General features: G+C 34.8%; 1 protein-coding gene across 1 annotated transcript in view; it reads left to right on the forward strand.

Annotated features, from left to right (window-relative positions):
* The window catches only part of ADAM18 (ADAM metallopeptidase domain 18), a 125,489-nt gene that overhangs the window by 47,798 nt on the left and 58,563 nt on the right, over nt 1-19,128 (forward strand). Inside the window, exons 8-11 of the mRNA XM_004382137.1 lie at nt 11,110-11,181; nt 11,389-11,555; nt 12,336-12,417; nt 14,917-15,053. Of these exons, the coding sequence (XP_004382194.1) occupies nt 11,110-11,181; nt 11,389-11,555; nt 12,336-12,417; nt 14,917-15,053 (458 nt within the window). The remainder of the gene's footprint in view (nt 1-11,109; nt 11,182-11,388; nt 11,556-12,335; nt 12,418-14,916; nt 15,054-19,128) is intronic.

Consider the following 19,128-nt stretch of genomic DNA (forward strand, 5'->3'; position numbering starts at 1 on the left):
TGTGCTGTTTTTGTAAATGTTTTGATATTGTCTGCTGTCTTTGGGGCATTCAGTAGTTATTTTTCTCTTTTATTGATAGTAGATTTGTTTGTTTCTTCCTTTTTTTAAAAAGGCTATGTCTGAGCAGGTGGGCTGTGTGTTCTTTGTTGTTTGCTCGTCTGTGGGCATGATACTTTTCGCATCCCTCTCCAATTGTCAGGGTCAGTCGCTCAGATATGGTACAGCAGGGCAGGTCTAGCTGAAGAGCAGTCACTGGGATGGGTTGTTTGTGGCACTTACCACAGCCACCAGGGCAGGTCGGTAATCAGTGCATGGCAGGTTCCAGTAGGCCGTGCCTGTGCTGCTTGGTGGTGTGATGTTAAGTGCACAGTGCAAGTAGGCATGATGTAGGGGGGAGATTGTTATGTGTGAAGCTAAGATGGATATGGGAGAGAAGAGAGAGGAACAGGAGCCAAAAACATACAAACAAACACAAAAGAGTGCTAGGAGAGCTTGCTGTTGGAGTGGAGACGTGAGAGACTATGAAATGGAGTAAAACAAAAAGGGGAAGAAGCAGGAAAAAAAACAAAAGAAAGGAATGAATAAATAAAAATCAGAAAGGAAAACGAACAGCAAAGCTCCCAGGGATCTCACCGGTGCAGCTATGAGGTCTGGGGAAGTTATTTTCAGGTGTTGCAATACAGCCTGGCTGGAAGGCATGGAGGTATTCAGCACCATGTATCCAAGGAACAGAAAGAGAAGGAAGGTATAGAGAAATGAGAAACTGAGTAATGAAGAAAGACAAAAAGGGAAAAGAAGACAAATTAAAAAAAAGAAGAAGAAGAAATGCCCCCCAAAAACAGAAAAAAATAAACCCATGAAAAAAGAAATGCTCTCAGGGATCCCTCTGCACGTCTGCGCAAGCTGAGGGGGCAGGTTCCAAGCGGCGCAGCCCTGCCCAGGCAGATCGGGCTGCCAACTGAAGAAAAGGAAAAGAAAACAAACAAACAACTCAAAACAAACAAACAAACAATCAATAGCTCCGGCATCCCACCAGCGTGGCATCCCAGACCGGGAAGCAGTTCCACACTCGGAGCTCTGCAGCCCCTCAGGAAGAAGCACAGGTGGTGCAAGGAGCCAGGTATTTGAGCGAGAGGAGGGGGAGGTGGTGAGAGGTAAGGAAGAAATGAAAAGAAGCGGAAAAAAAGCAACAATAATGGCACTCAGAGAGCCAGTCAGTGCGGGTGGGTGGAATTCGAGCATCCGGTGCTTCCTGGGCAAGAGACTATGGTTGCAGGAAGCAGAGGAGGCCGAGTGGAGGTGAAGAAGGGTGGGGGGTGGGGAAGCATATATCGCAAATTTCTGGAACTCTGCAGCCCCTCAAGAAGAAGCTAAGATGGCACATGGAGCCAGGTACTGGAGTGAAAGGAGGGGGAGGTGGTGAGAGATAAGGAAGAAATCAAAAGAAGCAGAAAATAAAGCAACACCAGCAGCCAACAAATAGCACTCAGAGAGCCAGCCAGTGAGGGCGGGTGGAATCCAAGCAGCCGGTGCTTCCCAGACAAGAGACTGTGGCTGCGGGAAGCAGAGGAGGCTGAGTGGGGGTGAAAAAGGGTTGGGGTGGGAAAGCGTATATCGCAAATTACCAGTTGTTCTGTCTCCCGCTGGAAGCAACGTGAAGCTGCTTTCTCATACCCCCTATTTGCTGGTCTCTGATAGGAGTCCAAGATGGCGGATCCACGCTGCGTTAGCTGATAGGGGACCTCTGCATGAATCTCTCCTCGCTCTCCATTTTCTGTCAGTTTTCTCACTCCATTGGTGCTTGGCTGAGTTCTTTATCTCTTCATTTGATGTTTTAGGGTTTCAGGATTGCTGTTTTCTCTGTTTGGTTTAGTTTTTTGGATCTTTGCTGTGGAGGGACAGCGTGGTGCTTCTGTCTAGAGTGCCATTTTGCTGGAAGTCCCTGGTTCATAATTTTTATTGTATTAAATTTATAGATTACCAGTAGGGAGAGTGACATATTTTTATGTTGAGTCATCCTATCTTAGAGCAGGGAATGTCTTCCTCTGTTCAAATGTACTTTATTTGAATTTCAGGAATATTTTAAAATTTCCCTCATATAGGTTTTGCACATTTCTCGTAAAGTTTATTCCAAAGCATTTAATTTTTTATGTTATTATTAAAATGTTAATGTTTTCTTTTTCTCACCTTTACGTCCGTTAATTGTTTATTGCTTTGTACCTGAAGGCCTTTGGTTTTTATGTTAACTTTGTATCCTGTTACATTATTCATTTACTGTTAGAATTAGTTTTATTATTAATTCCTTAAGTTTTCCAGATATTTATATAAATGGCAAATAGAGTCAGTTTTACTTCTTTACCAATTCTTATCTCTAGTTCCCTTAAATAATTGCATTGGCTAATACCTCTAGTTTAATGTTTATAGTAGTCAAGATAGAGGGCATGTTTGCCTTATTTCTAATCTTTCAGCACTTTATAGATGCCATTCAAATTTATTTTGATTTCTGTTGTTTCTAAGGAGAAGTCAGATGTCATTCACATCATTTTTTCTGTATGTAATTTTTCTTTTTCTTCAGGCTTATTTCAAAATAATCTCTTTTTTGTTGGTTTTCAAAAACTGATTATGATGTGATAGATGCAATTTATTTGTATTTGTTCTACTTGTGTTTGCTGAGTTTCTTGGATTTTAATTATATGTTTTTACTAATATATAGGAAATTATGGCTATCATTTCCTCAAATATTTTTTCTTCTTTATACTTTCTCTATTCTCCTCTTAGGATTAAAATTACGTGTATATCAGATCATTGAATATTGTTTTCTAATTGCCGTAGGCTCTGTTAATTTATCTTGAATATTTCCCCCCATTGTTCAGATTGTGTAATTTACTGTTCTGTATTCAATTTCACTTACCCCTTTTTTTTGTACATCTCCAATGTGCTGTTAATAACATACTGTGAAATTTTCATTTAAGTTTATGTTCTTTGCAGCTTTAGTATTTTCACTTTGCTCTTGTGATAGTTTCTGTTTCTTTCATGATATTTCTTATCTGATTTCTCATTAAGATTGTATTTTATTATAAGTGATTGAATACACTTACAGTAGCTGCTCTAAAGTTATCTTTTGCTAAATCCAACATCTGGGTCATTTTGGTATAAATTTCTATTGATGGCTTATTTTATTGTCTATCATTTACATTTTTCTCTCCTTTGCATGTGTTGTAATTATTGAAATGAGTACAGGAATTTATGAATGATACATTATAGAGACACAGGATTTTTTTATCTTCTTCTGAAGATTATTTTCTTCTTACAGCAGGAAGTTAAACTGCCTTGGATATGTGTATCTTAGTTTTACTCTCCTATAAGGAGAAACTGAAAAATGCAAGGTGTTTGCTATCCTCTTCTAATTTGGAAGAACTGAAATTCAAAACTGCCCCCTGTTGGTCTATCGAGGTCTGAGATTTAGGCTTTGTTGTGCTATGTCTACATTAGACCTCACTCTAGGGCAGATATCATCAAAATATGGCTTGTAGGCCAAATTCAGCTCATGTCTCTTTTTGTATGGTCCATTGATCAAAAAATACACTTTTACATGGTTTAAAAATTAAAAGAAGACTAATGTTTCATTACACATAAAAATTATATGAAATTGAAATTTTGTGTCTATAAATAAAGTATTATGAAGACACAGCCATTATCATTAGTGTGTGTATTGCCTATTTCCACTTTTGCATTACAATGGTAGAGTTAAATAATTGTGATAGAGACTGCATGTGGCTGCCTCTTCACTTTATACTGATGCCCATTACACTGTAAATTACAGTGCTACAATTTTAACTCAACAGTGTTTCCAGTGCCACAGATCTTTGTACTGTAATTTTTTTTTATTATTATTTCAAATCCATCATCTCAAAACAAGAAAGAGAAAGTGGGCTTTGACTCTTTTACTTTCAAGATTGTAGAGTGTGGATTATTTTGTTATCAAATTAGATGGCAAAGCACTGATTTTTTTGTTTGATGATACGATAGCTGTGCTAAATCAATTCAATATATGTTGGCATGACTAGAATAATCACTTACCATGATATTCCCAACTCACAGAAAGGCAATGGTGAGAAAATTAGGAAAATTTAAAATAGAATACTTCATCATGAAAAAACTATTTCACAAAAATAAAAATAAAAAAGACTACTCAAGCAAAGTAATCTTCTGAGTGACTCATTTGCAAGACAAAGAAATTTGCTTACCAATGATATGTTAATTAAATCATGTTTATTGCAGCAATCAAAGAAATATGTCCAGAAAAAGAAACTTGTTTAAACCTCTTAGTCTTTCAGTGAGAATAGATGTTCAAAGATTTGAGGGCATTGAGAATAACATCAATAGTCAAGTAAAAATCAAAGCAAATGAATTTGAATGGTTTGTCTTAATTCTTGATGGTATGTTACCATAACTGTTCATTTGTTGTTGTTTATTTGAGGACACAATGATGAGGCTGAAGTGAAGTGATTTAATAATTAGTCTCTATGAATAGTCTTTAAAAAGTAGTCTCCACCACTCATCTGTCAGTTAGTCATACTGTGGTGGCTTGCTTGTTGCTGTGATGCTCAAAGCTATGCCACCAGAATTTCAAATACCAGCAGGATCAACCATGGTGGACAGGTTTCAGCGGAGCTTTCAGACTAAGATAGAGTAGGAAGAAGGCCTGGTGATCTAGTTCTTAAAAAACTGGCCAGTGAAACCCTTATGAATAGCATCAGAATGTTGTCTGATATAGTGCTGGAAGATGAGCCCCTCAGGTTGGAAGGCACTCAAAATACAACTGGGCAACAGCTGCCTTCTCAAAGTAGAGTTAATCTTAATGACATTAAGAGAGTAAAGCTTTCAGGACCTTAATTTGCTGATGTGGCATGACTCAAAATGAGAAGAAACAGCTGCAAACATCCATTAGTAATCATATTGTGGAATGTACAAAGTATGAATCTAGGAAAATTGGAAGTCATCAAAATGAAATGGAACACATAAAGATCGATATCCTAGGCATTAGTGAGGTGAAATGGACTGGTATTGGCCATTTTGAATCCGACACTCATACGGTCTCCTATGTCAGAAATGACAAACTGAAGAGGAATGGCATAGCATTCATTGTCAAAAAGAGCATTTCAAGATCTATCCTGAATTACAACGCTGTCAGTGATAGGATAATATCTATATGCATACAAGGAAGACCAGTTTATAGACTATTATTCAAATTTAAGTACCAATCACTGATGCCAAAGATGAGGAAATTGAAGATCTTTACCAACTTCTGCAGTCGGAAACTGATCAAATATACAATCAAAATGCATTGATAATTACCGGTGATTGGAATGCAAAAGTCGGAAACAAAAAGAAGGATCAGTAGTTGGAAAATATGGCCTTGGTGATAGAAATGACACTGTAAATGGCATGATAGAATTTTGCAAGACCAATGACCTCTTCATTGGAAATAACTTGTTTCAACAACATATATGGCGACTATACATGTGGAAATTGCTGGGTGGAATACACAGGAATCAAATCAACTACATCTGTGGAAAGAGACGATGGAGAAACTCAATATTATCAGTTGGAACAAGGCCAGGTGCCAACTGGGGAATAGACCATCAATTGCTCATATTCAAGTTCAAGTTGAAGCTGATGAAAATAAAAACAAGTCCACAAGAGCCAAAGTACGATCTTCAGTATATCCCACCTGAGTTTAGAAACCGTCTCAAGAACAGATTTAAAGCATTGAACTCCAATGACTGAAGACCAGACTAGTTGTGGGATGACATCAAGGACATCGTACATAAAGAAAACAGAAGGTCATTGAAAAGACAGGAAAGAAAGAAAAAGCCAAAATGGATGTCAGAAGAGACTCTGAAATTTGCTCTTAAACACAGAGTAGTTAAAGCAAACAGAGGAAATTGTGAAGTGAAAGAGCTGCACAAAAGATTTCAAAGGGCAGAATGAGAAGATAAAGTAAATTATTACAATGAAATGTGAAAAGACCTGAATTTTTGAAACCAAAAGGGAAGAACATGCTTGGCATTTCTCAAGCAGGAAGAACTGCAGAAAAAATTCAAGCCTAGAGTTCAATACTGAAGGATTCTATGGGCAAAATATTGAAGGATGCAGGAAGTGTCAAAAGAAGATGGAAGGAATACAGAGAATCTTTGTGCCAAAAAGAACTGGTTAACGTTCAGCCATTTCAGGAGGTAGCATATGATCAAGAACTGATGGTATTGAAGAAATCCAAGCTGCACTGAAGGCATTGACAACAGCGAAGCTCCAGGAATGGGCAATATACCAGTTGAGATGTTTCAGCAAATGGATGCAACACTGGAAGCCCTCACTAGTCTATGCCAAGAAATTTGGAAGACAGCTACCTGGCCAACAGCTACCTGGAAGAGATCCATAGGCATGCTCATTCCAAAGAAAGGTGATCTAACAGAATGCAAAAACTATCAAACAATATCATTAACATCACACACAAAATTTTGCTGAAGATAATTCAAAAATGGATGCAGCAGTACATTGACAGGGAACTGCCATAAATTTAAGCTGGGTTCAGAAGAAGATGTGGAACAATGGATATCATTGCTGATGTCAGATGGATATTGGCTGAAAGCAGAGAATACCAGAAATACATTGACCTGTGTTTTATTGACTATTGAAAGGCATTCAGTTGTGTGGATCATAACAAATTATGGATAACATTGCAAAGAATGGAAATTTCTGAACAACTGTGCTCTTAAGGAGCCCGTACATAGACCAAGAGGCAGTTTTTGAACAAAATAAGGGGATACTGTGCTATTTAAAATCAGGAAAGGTGTGTGTGTCGGGGTTGTATCCTTTTATCATACTTATTCAATGTATATGTTGAGCAACTAATTCGAGAAACTGGACTATATTAAGAAGAATGCGGCATCAGGATTGGAGGAAGACTCATTAACAACCTGCAATATACAGATGACACAACCTTGCTTGCTGAATGTGAAGACGACTTGAAGCACTTACTGATGAAGAGCAAAGACTATGGCCTTCAGTATGGATTACACCTCAGCATAAAGAAAACAAACATCCTCACAACTGGACCAAAAAACAACATCATGGTAAGTGGAGAAAATACTGAATTTGTCAAGAATTTCATTTGACTTAGATCCACAATCAATGCCCATAAAGGCAGCAGTCAAGAAATCAAATGACACATTGCTTTGGGCAAATCTGCTGCAAAAGACCTCTTTAAAATGTTGGAAAGCAAAGATATCACTTTGAGGACTAAGGTACACCTGACCAAGCCATGGTATTTTCAACCACTTTATATACATGCAAAAGCCGGAAAATGAATAAGGAAGACTGAAGAATTGGTAACTTTGAATTATGGTGTTGGTGAAAAATACGGAGTATAGCATGGACTGCCAGAGAAGAAGTAAGTCCCTCTTGGAAGAAGTACAGCCAGAGTCCTCCTTGGGGGTGAAGACGGGGGGACTTTGACTCATTTACTTTGTACATGTTATCAGGAGGGATCAGTCTCTGGGGAAGGACATCATGCTTGTTAAAGTAGAAAGTCAGCAAAAAAGAGGAAGCCCCTTAGGAGATGGATTGACACACAATGGCTGCAGCAATGGGCTCAAACAAAGCAATGTTTAGAGGATGACATAGGACTGGGCAGTGCTTTGGTTTGTTGTAGATTCACTATGAGTTGGAACTGACTTGAAGGCACCTAACAGCAACAACATGAATAGCCTGCATGTACTAACTTCAGGTGAGAATATTTTTAAAGAAATCGAGAAAACATTATTTCAGTGCACCCTGAAGTGGAATATTCTAAGATTTGTTCCAAATGATGGTGGTAAAACTACATGTGGATTGGAAGGTGGCTTAGTTGGAAAAATTAACAAAACTTTCGAAAATGTAAAGCCAATGGTTATTGGTTCCCTGGTGGCGCAGTGGTTAAGAGCTATGGTTGCTAACCAGAAGGTCGGCGGTTCTAATCCACCAGTAGCTCCTTGGAAACCCTTTGGGGCTGTTCTGCTCTTTCCTATAGGGTCACTAAGTCAGAATCGACTGGATGGCAACAGGTTTTCTGTTTCTTTTTCTTTTTTTTAGTGGTAATAAATGATATTATTCACCAGCAGGCATTTTGTGGAAAATAATTGTAACTATCATGTGCTAATTAACCAATGGTTTCAGCAGTGAACTTCATTCACTCTTTTTTGTCACTTTTTAAAAAAATTGTGGTAAAATATACCTAACAATACATTTGCCGGTTCAGCAGTTTTCACGCGTATTATTCTATGACATTGACTACATTCTTCATATTGTGCAACCATTATCACTATCCCTTTCTGAATTATTTCACCACCATTTACAAAAACTCAGTGATCCCTATGCAATAACTTTCTCTTCTCCTTCCCTTCCACCCCTGGTAACCACCAATAAACTGTAGTGTCTATTTGTCTATTTCATATTCATATTCATGGATTGATACTAGTATTTTGAAGTACCTATTTGTATGAAAAGGCATTTTAAAAAATGGAATAAAATAAGATTGTATTTCATCTTTCAAAATGCCTTTTCTTGCAAATAAGTACTGCCAAAAACTGATATTAATTCATGAGCATATGATTTTATCAGATTAACATTTGCAATCTATTTTGATAATACAGCATATTAACTTTGAATCTTAATTAAGCAAAATATTATCTCCCCCCCTAAATACTTGTATTCTTTTCATTAAACCAAAAACCAAACTTGTAGCCATTGGGTCAATTCCGACTCATAGTATATTTAATATTTTTCTCAATTCCTAATGTATTTTGAATAGTGTCTATAAAATTTTCTAGAAATTTGTTTTCTGTCTTGTTATATGAGCATCTGTATAATATTCTTCATTTTGTCTCATGGCCCACAAAGCCTGGAAAAATTACTCTCTGACTTTTTCCAGAATCCATTTTCTGAGCCCTGATCCAGTACATGGAAACCCTTTGCCGTCGAGTCGATTCCAACTCACAGCGACCTTATAGGTCAGAGTAGAACTGCCCCATTGGGTTTCCAGCAAGCGGCTGGTGGTTTAAACTGCCAACCTTTTGGTTAGCAGCCACAGCATTTAACCACTACGCCACCAGTACTCCCCAGTACATGGAACTTACCCTTAAATTGTGGCCCTTTTTGATACCTCAGGTTGGTGCCTGCGATTTGCAGTGGACATCTACTTTCTCTGTCTCTCTTGTAATGCAGCAGCAACTTCTTTCTTATAAGCCTTGTGTATACTTGCAAGTAGAAACAGGAAATTCTTACACATTGTTTTTGAGTCTTGGTTTGGACATCCCTACACACTTCAATACTTTGATTAGCGGATTTCAGCTGCTTCAGCAGACTGAATACTGATCTCCATTCTACTATGTTCTCCTTGGGCTACAGTTCACTGTATAGGAGACGAGCAATTTCCTCCAACCAGAGAGTCAGGTTGATTGTGGAGCTCATGTCATGATTTTGGCTTTTCTAAAGAATTTCACTTTCTGGCTATTGTCCAGTGTCTGAAAACAATGGCCTCATCTGTTTTGTTTAGTTTTATAGCTGTTTGCAATCCAGTACTTATTTCTCCATTGTGGCCAGAAGTGGAAATTGCTGTTTTTTGTGGGGTTTTTTTTGTGTTGTGACTTCCTCTATGGTCCAACATATGGTTAATTTTGGTAAATGTTCCATATGCGTTTGTATGGTATTTATTATGTTCTGCCCTTGTTGGATGCATTGCTCTATACGTATTAATTAGATCAAACATTTTAACCATTTTGTACCTAGTATGTATACTTTTTGAGTTTTTGTCCTCATGTTCTATCAGTTGCTGAAAGAGATGCATTACGATCATGAACTATTATTCTTTTTTTAAATTTTTCTTTTACTGCATCAAATTTACTTTACATATGTTGATGAAACATATTAGTTCCACAATTAAGCATTGTTAACTCTTCCTTATATATTGACCATTTTATCCTTGTGAAATAAACTTTAGAGCTAGGCATACCATTCAAGTATTATAACATTTAGTATAGGGAATTTTATTTCTACTATTTGATGATCTTTAGTATTCCCAAACAGATTGTCATAAATAAGATTTTTTTTATTTGTGTGTTTCACAGAGCTACATTTCATATATCCAACACCTGTTGGATGCAATGTCTTTTGTGTTCCAAAAAATATTTGCCTAGGATATATTCAATTTTTAATTAAACTGATGGAAATATGCAATTAATTTTATATTACTTCATTGTTGACATCTATAAGCAGTGTGTCTATTTGGTTAAATATTCTTATTGTAGATGGACAAGCTATAAAAAATTTCTAAGATTTGGTAGGAATTCTTATTTTAAATTTATTAAATTGGCGTTTGGGGCAGAGGTATGACTTCATATAACAGTTGTATACATTAAATCTTCAAATACAATTCCAAGTTCTCTCAAGATCTTACCACTTTCAGAGGACATCATCTTTCCTTTCTCCTTTTAATATGATAATTTTGACTTAATTCTTTTTTTTATTTTTTTGACTTATTCTTTATGAAAACTTTTGAATCCTTAATTCTACTCTATGCATCCTTGTAATTTCTATCTTTTCTCTCATATATCTATCTCCTATAGATATTTCAATTCCTTTTTCCGTTTCCTTATTTATGTGTTCTTCTTTTTCACTAAGCATGCAATGGGATATGCTTTGATTGTCTCCATGTCGTAGAGAATTCTAGCTTCAGAGCTTCCATCATAATTAGCAGGAATATGTAAAATTATTTAGTACCCTTAGATCATTTTAACTGTTTCTGCTTGAGAGTACCTTTACAATATATACCAAGTAATAATCTATTTTGAGTGTTCAAAGTATGATTCTATCGTTTTTCACCTATTGGCGACCTTATGTGCGTTGTTGCTTGTTCTCTTTTAGTATAAAAATAAGCATCTTTATAGTTTTATGCTTTAAATTGTTTGACAAATCCTGTTGTTTTCCTTCCTGGTATCATCAAGATATATTCAGCATCCAAAATATCGCTATTACTTGAACTGTAAAAAGAATCCTAAATTTGTTTTTCAGTACGATTATATGGGATCTGAAACGATGGCTGTAACGCAGAAAATTGTCCAGATTATCGGCCTTGTTAACACTGTAAGTTTTTATTTCTTCATATTTGTAATTTCATGTAAAATCAGTGAAAGTGATTTGCATTGTATCATGACAAATTAATGACTTAAAGGCTTGCTACTAGTTTAATGCCCAAAATACTCTACTAAACCTTTTCTTCATTTTTTATGTACTGTTTTAATGTAATAATTTATGTTGTTTGAATAAATGTATCGTTACTCTTACTTTTAGATGTTTACACAGTTTAAATTGACTGTTATACTATCCTCCTTGGAATTGTGGTCAGATAAGAACCAAATTTCTACCAACGGGGATACTGATGATTTATTACAAAGATTTTTGGCATGGAAACGAGACTATTTTGTCCTACGGCCCCATGACATAGCATATTTACTTATGTAAGCACAATGTTTTGCATTAGTAAAGAGATATGCGTAAATAATTCCATTAAATTAGTTGTTTAAAGCATTTATTGTGTTCTTTCTTATTCCATAGGACTATTTGAAAATTTTAAATAAAATATAGCTACTGCCATTGAAGTGATAGTGGAAATATGATTAAAATAATATCAGCAAGAATCAGTTGTAGAACAATATCTTTTAGAGTATAAACAATGTGAAAAAATTTGCATTTAATTAACTTTTATGATACCAGCTACACTACAGAATACATACAACCTCCAGCTTATTAATGATGTAAAAATTGACACTCTTCTGTAAACAATTACCTGTAGTATATTATTGTCTTTCATGCCTGCTTTTGACTAAGGGGGGTTTGTGTGTGTGTGTATAATTATTTAACTTAAAAAAAAAAAGTACTTATTTTTAGGACAAGTAACATTTCTACTTCCACAGATTAGAAATTCTTTTTGTTTTATCTTTTAGTGACCAAAACATAAGGACAAAACACAAGGGAGACTGAGGAAAATCTAAGATAATTAAAATACATCAAGGCTAGGAGTTAGCTGAAGAAAGAAAATTGATAATAAGAAAGTGAATTATTATTTTCCTTGATTTAATCGTTTATATAATTTACTAAATATTATCCAGATTGGACCTTTGTATGTTTACAAAATGATTACCAAGATTTTATGGAATGAAGGCTTTATTTAGTAAATAATCTAGTAAGTTTTTCTGTATAATTATGTTAATAAAAAAGGCAATACTATAATGATATAGTTACAGGAAACATCCTAAATATGTGGGAGCAACATTTCCTGGAACAATATGCAATAAAAGCTACGATGCAGGTATTGCTCTGGTATGTAATTTTTATCCTTCTTTACATTAGTATTTTTTTTAAACTTTAGATTATAGTTGATAAATACTATTTTAAGTTGCTGAGTAGTTTATAAAGACTTAATATTTTTCTCTATGTGTATATTATCATTTTGTTGGAACAAAATTATTTGAATCTCAAAAAATTAATTTAACTGTAAATTTTACATGAGGAATATAATATGACCAGAACATGTAAAAATATGGATAAAGAAACTATTCACCAACTAATCATAACAGCTACTAATGTTTGCTTCATATTTTCTAAGGAAATAAAATATTAGTGCAAAGTTAAAGCCGCCTGTGTGTCTCTCTCAAGTTCAAGAAATACCAAAGATCATAAATTCGTGTTTTCCATTAGATGCATACTTTACACTGTTATTACAAATGTGCATGTCTATAAATAATGTGCAGTATAGTTTTTGCACTGTTCTCATTTTATGTCTCATTCTAGAACTATTTTTGAGAAGTTCTGGTCTCAGGTCAGTTCATCAGTCTTTAGCTAAATTGCTTTGAGACTGTTCAATTTATGCAAGTTTCAGGAGTCAGCTGAGATGTGAGAAACAGAATTTGGAGGATCCTCTATCTCTTTTCCTTTGTGAGCTCTCATATATCCTGCAGCTGTAATTTTCCCATATTCAGATTTTATATTTTCCAGCCCAGAAATAGGACTTTAGTGCCTGTAAACCCAGAAGCTGTGATTATTACCCCTAGCCCTGAGCTAAAAGTCACAAAAATCGGCACTCTACAGCTTCTTGCCTTTGAGCATGGACTCCCAATCAGACTGCCAGCTTCTGTTCACACTTTAGTGTCTTTGGGTGGCAGCTTTTTCTGTCATGTCTAGGGAAATAGGCATGATAGAATCCAATATCTTCACTACCTGAATTCAGCATCAGTTTGATTATTTGCTATATATTGTAATTCTCTATGGAAACTGTCCATCTGTTCATTTACTTTTTTCCTTTTTCTCTATTTACACACACATGTATATACATGTGTGTATATACACACACACACACAACATGGCTCTTTTATTCTGTAATATCTGCAGTGATATTGTCCTTTTCATTTCTGATATATATATATTTTTTGTTTCTGATATTTGTTAATTGCAGCTTCTCTCCTTCTTGTACAGTGTAAGTAGAGGGTTGTTAATTTTATTTTTTGATCTTTTTTGTTGCATGACTTTATGCAGGGGGTTTATTTTTCAAATGCACAATTATGGAAGACCAACATCATTTCTTGTTTGTCTGAACTGGCATTTAAAGTCCAGCTTCTGGTTTCTACATCTTACCTAAGAACCTGACGGTCAGCCCAGATATCATCTCTTATGTTCTGCTTTGGTTTAACTCCATTTCAAATTCTGACACTAGGATTTTTCCTTTTTTTAAGCTCTGCAATTCGAGGATAGCAGGAGATGATACCTCGTGCACAGCTCATTTTTTCCCATATTGCCAAATACAGCCTATGTTTTCATTCACAAATGTGCACACACAATATTTTTTTCTTTTAGCTACGCATTAGTATTTTTATAGTTAATTCACTATTAATCAAATGATATAGAGAAATCAGAGATGTTCTAATAATTTTTCTTCTAATGATTAAAGGGATGAAAATACATCACAATATTTTTATCAAAGTGAAATAGTACTAAGTGTCCTGCCACTGTGCGCTGCCACTAATTTTTTTCAGTGATTTCCCATTCCAAATTTCTTTTTACCGTGACTGTTTTGGTATAACTTCTGTCTTCATTTCTTCACTTCACTCATTCTATCCCAACATTTTAACAGTTCTCTTTCAAGCACCATACTCTCAGTCGTATTTTTGACTCCTTTCCCAGTATTAATATCTCAGCCTAAATATCAATCATACAAAAGTTGTTTTTTTTTTTAACAATCTTAGCTAAAATAATTATGCCTGTCCCCAACATTCTCTATTGGAGCACTCATAGCACATTTTATGAACTGTATTTAGGAAGTGTATTGTCAGTTTACTACTTATTGTCTTTCTCACCTTTTAAAATATAAATATAAAATACAAGTTATAGGCGTGGACGAAGTCCATTTCTTTCATGAATACCATTATATACCTGTCATCTATCATAGTGACTCATAGATATGTACATTAAAATAATATTTGCTAATTGGATGAATTTGATTTGATGATAAAGTTAAATAAATCCATCAGAAAGGCTAAGTGTGTTCCATGCTGTGGAATTTGGGCTTACCCAATATTAAACCAAGAAATGTTGCTAGCTTGATTATTTTTAACATGGTTTTATGTTCCTTAGTCAATTACCTAGCATAGATACTCATATCTACAACATATCAAAATAAATTATTGTAAAACTATGTTCAACACAAAAAACTATAAAAATTTTATAGGAACAAAACATTTCAAGTTATTACTTGTTCTGATTATCTTTACTACTTGGATACATTTTTTATCTAATGGTTTTTCTCTTCAATATTCTTTATTTTAGTATCCAGATGCAATTAGTTTGGAGGGATTTTCAGTTATTGTAGCTCAACTACTTGGCCTTAACATAGGATTAACATATGATGACATCAATAAGTGTTCTTGTCCAAGAGCAACATGCATAATGAATCGTCAAGCACCGTAAGACTTTTTTTTTTTTACTTAATTAATTTGACATACACTTTTATGAGGTTATTTCCAAGATGTGATAGTTTTTTTTAAATGATTTTGTATTCTGTTCCACATCAAAAATTGGAAAAGCACATTGTACATGAAGAGATACACACACACACAAAGTGAAACCACTGGAAAATGATAAATCCTATAGTTAAAAAATATTCACTCAAGAGAAGTAGAGGTAAAACGTTGATATTTATGAAGACTGTGATGTATAAATATAAGATCCCAATGTTGTTTTGATTGCCATAGTATTCATTACTCAAGACAAGGATGTCTGTTATCACTTTTAAAATGTAACATCATTGGCAACTTTGGCTAATATGTTAAGGGAAAGAAAAAAGGAGAAACGATTTGAAGCAGATGAGATTGTGTTTTAAGATGTTACTATTAGATACGTAGCTAAATCAACAGAATCAATATACAATTACAACAACAACAAAAAAGAATCATTAGAATCATCAGTCTAGAAAAATCAATAACATGTATACCACCATTAAGAAAATAGATGACTTATTATAAAATTGGTAATTTTTCCAGAATAGGTTTATAAATTTGGTACAATACCAATCAAAATTGTTGATTATTTGTTAAGGAACTTGATAAACTCTATGGGAAATGATAAAGTGGAGATGGTAAACATAGACACTATTTTGGAGAGTGTGAGCTAAAATATGTGATCAAAAAGGGATTTTATAGATTGAAGACACTATATAATATGTGTCAATTGATAGAAATACAGAGAAGAGGAGGAAAAGATGATGGTGTATGATAGCATGAGGACTTCAAGAGCAAAATCACTGAGTAAATTAAAGAGGATGGGATCTAGTGCCTAAATAGAAGGACCAGCTTTTATTAGATCTGGGAATATTCAATTATTGTGACAGGAGGGTGGAAGAATAAATAGGTGGAAATATAGGTAGTTTGGTTAATAGGGATGTAAAGAGGAGGACAATTTCTTCTGGTAGAAATATGACAGTAAGGATATAAGAGCTTTGAAGGGATAGCAAGTGTGAAATAGTTGTCTTGGAGACAGGAAAATAGGAAATGACTTGCAAATTGTGATAGTACTATTAAACTGTTTGAAAAGATACTTGAAATTTATGACTATAAATTTAATATGAATTCAGACAGCACAGCTGCTTCTTTTGGTCCATTTAATATCTGCTGCAGAGGTGCATACACAGAGAAAGTGGAGAGTTGAGGTTTTGCCAAGTTAATGTATGCGGGATTCAGGAAGAGTTAAGGCTGTGGGGAACGGTGTGTCCTCCTGAAATAACGAGATACCAATTTTTTTCTTCTCTGAAACTTGGAGCTTTACGTAAGAAATTGAAGGGTTTTGAAACAGCAATCCTAGCCCACCTTATTTTAGTATTTGTTAAGCCAGAATGTTCGTATTCCCCACAAAAAAAAAATCATTTAAAATTTTATTTGAATTGTTCTGTGTATATTAAAGTTCTGTATACTTAGGCTTACATGTATTTAGCTAGCACATTCATATTCTACTTGACCATGACCATCTTTTAAGCAGACATTTAAAAGATAAATTGCTTTGTATCCACCTTAAAGTTCCTTATTCCAATTAATACTTCTAATTTTCACTTAAAAAACATGTGGTACAAATAGAAAATAGTCTTTAATCCCTGTCTATTCTTTAATACAATTTATTTTTAGAGTAGTTTTAGGTTTAAATATCGTGCAGAATGTATACAGAATTTCCATATACCCCTGTCACCTCTGTACACGGTTTCTCATATTATGAACATCTTGTATTAATTTGGTACATTTGTTACAATTGAAAAACCAGTATTGATACATTATCATTAACTAAAGACCATAGTTTATAATAGGGTTCACTCTTTGTGTTGTACAGTTCTAGGAGTTTTGATAAATGTAATGTCATTTATCTACAATTACACTATCATGCAGAATAGTTTCATTGGACTTAAACGCCCTGTGTTTCACCTATTCATCCCTTTTCCCTCTCTCCTGAAACTCAGGCAATCACTGATCTCTTACTGCCTCTTTTTGTGTGTGTGTCTTCCCTCTACTTTCACTCAGTAATATGCATTTAAGATTTCTTCATGTCTTTTCATGGCTTGATAGCTTGTTTATTTTATTTTATTGATTTTTATAATTTATTTTATTTTTTATTGTTTTTGTTGAGAATATTTACAGCAGAACATACACCAATTCAATAATTTCCACATGTATAATTTAGTGACACTGATTGCATTTTTCAAAGTGTGCAACCATTCTCACCCTCCTTTTCTGAGTCGTTCTTCTCTTACTAACAAACTCACTGTCCCCTAAGTTTTCTATCTAATCTTTTGAGTTGCTGTTGTCAATTTGATCCCATACAGATAGATCTTAAAAGAGCACAGTGCTCTTCCCCTTGAGAAAAGGAACCAGTCAAGGATGCCCTTTATCACCACTCTTATTCAACATTGTACTGGAAGTCCTAGCTAGAGCAATAAGACAAGAAATTGGTAAGGAGAAGTAACTATCACTAGTCACAGAAAATATAATCTTATACATAGAAAACCCCAGAGAATCCACAAGGAAGCTACTAGAACTAACAGAAGGATTCAGCAAAGTGGCAGGGTACAAGATCAACATACAAAAATCAATCAAATTCCTCTACACTAACAAAAAGAACACTGAAAAGGGAATGAGGAAAACAATACTACTTAAAATACCACCCCCAAAAGATAAAATACTTAGAAATAAACCTAAATAAGAATGTAAAAGACTTATACAAAGAAAACTACAAAACACTACTCCAAGAAAACAAGAGACCTTCATAAATGGAAAAACATACCATGCTTATGGACAGGAAGATTTAACATTGTGAAAACATCAGCACTTCCCAAAGCAATCTATGAATACAATGCAATCCCAATCCAAATTCCAACAACATTCTTTAACAAAATAGAAAAGCTAATTACCAACTTTATGTGGAAAGGAAAGAATCCCTGGATAAGTAAAACATCACCGAAAAAGAAGAACAAAGTAGGAGACCTCACATTAGTCGATCTCAGAACCTACTATACATCTACAGTAGTCAAAACAGCCTGGTACTGGTATAATGACAGACACAAGACCAATGGAACAGAATTGAGAGCCCAGAAATAAAACCATCCATCTATGGACACCTGATCTTTGACAAAGTGTGGAAGTCCATTAAATGGGGAAAAGAGAGTCGCTTCAACAAATGGTGCTGGCAAAACTAGATATCCATTTGCAGAAAAATGAAACAGGATCCATACCTTACTCCATACACAAAAACTAATTCAAAATGGATTGAAGACCTAAATGTAAATTTCAACTATAAAGTTCATGAAAGAAAACACAAGGACAATGCTAGGGGCCCTAATTTATGGCATAAATAGAATATCAAGAATAACTAAAAGTGCACAAACTCCAGAAGATAAACTAGACAACTGGGAACTCCTATAAATTAAACACTTATGCCCATCAAAAGACTTATCCAAGAGAGTAAAAATAGAACCTACAGACTGGGAAAAAATCCTTGGCAATGACATACTGATAAAGGTTTAATCTCTAAAATATACAGAAAACTTCAGCAACTCAACAATAAAAAGACAAGCAACCCAATCACAAAATGGGCAAAGGATATGAACAGACACTTCACCAAAGAAGACATTCAGGCAGCCAACAAATACATGAAAAGATGCTTGTGATCAGCCATCAGAGAGATGCAATCAAAACCACTGTGAGATACCATCTCACCCAGGCAATAACGGCACTGATAAAAAATTCAGAGAACAGTAAATGCTGGAGGTTGTGGGGAGATTGGAACTCTCATACACTGCTGGTGGGAATGTAAAAGGGTATAACCACTATGGAAAACGATATGGTGCTTCCTTAAAAAAATCTAGAAATAAAAATACCATATGATCCAGCAATCCCACTCCTAGGAATATATCCTAGAGAAATAAGAGCCATCACATGAATAGACATATACACTCATGTTCATTGCAGCATTATTCACAATAGCAAAAAGTTGGAAACAACC

The sequence above is a fragment of the Trichechus manatus genome, unplaced genomic scaffold (genome assembly GCF_000243295.1).
Source record: "Trichechus manatus latirostris isolate Lorelei unplaced genomic scaffold, TriManLat1.0 scaffold00090, whole genome shotgun sequence".
NCBI classification, from domain to species: domain Eukaryota; kingdom Metazoa; phylum Chordata; class Mammalia; order Sirenia; family Trichechidae; genus Trichechus; species Trichechus manatus.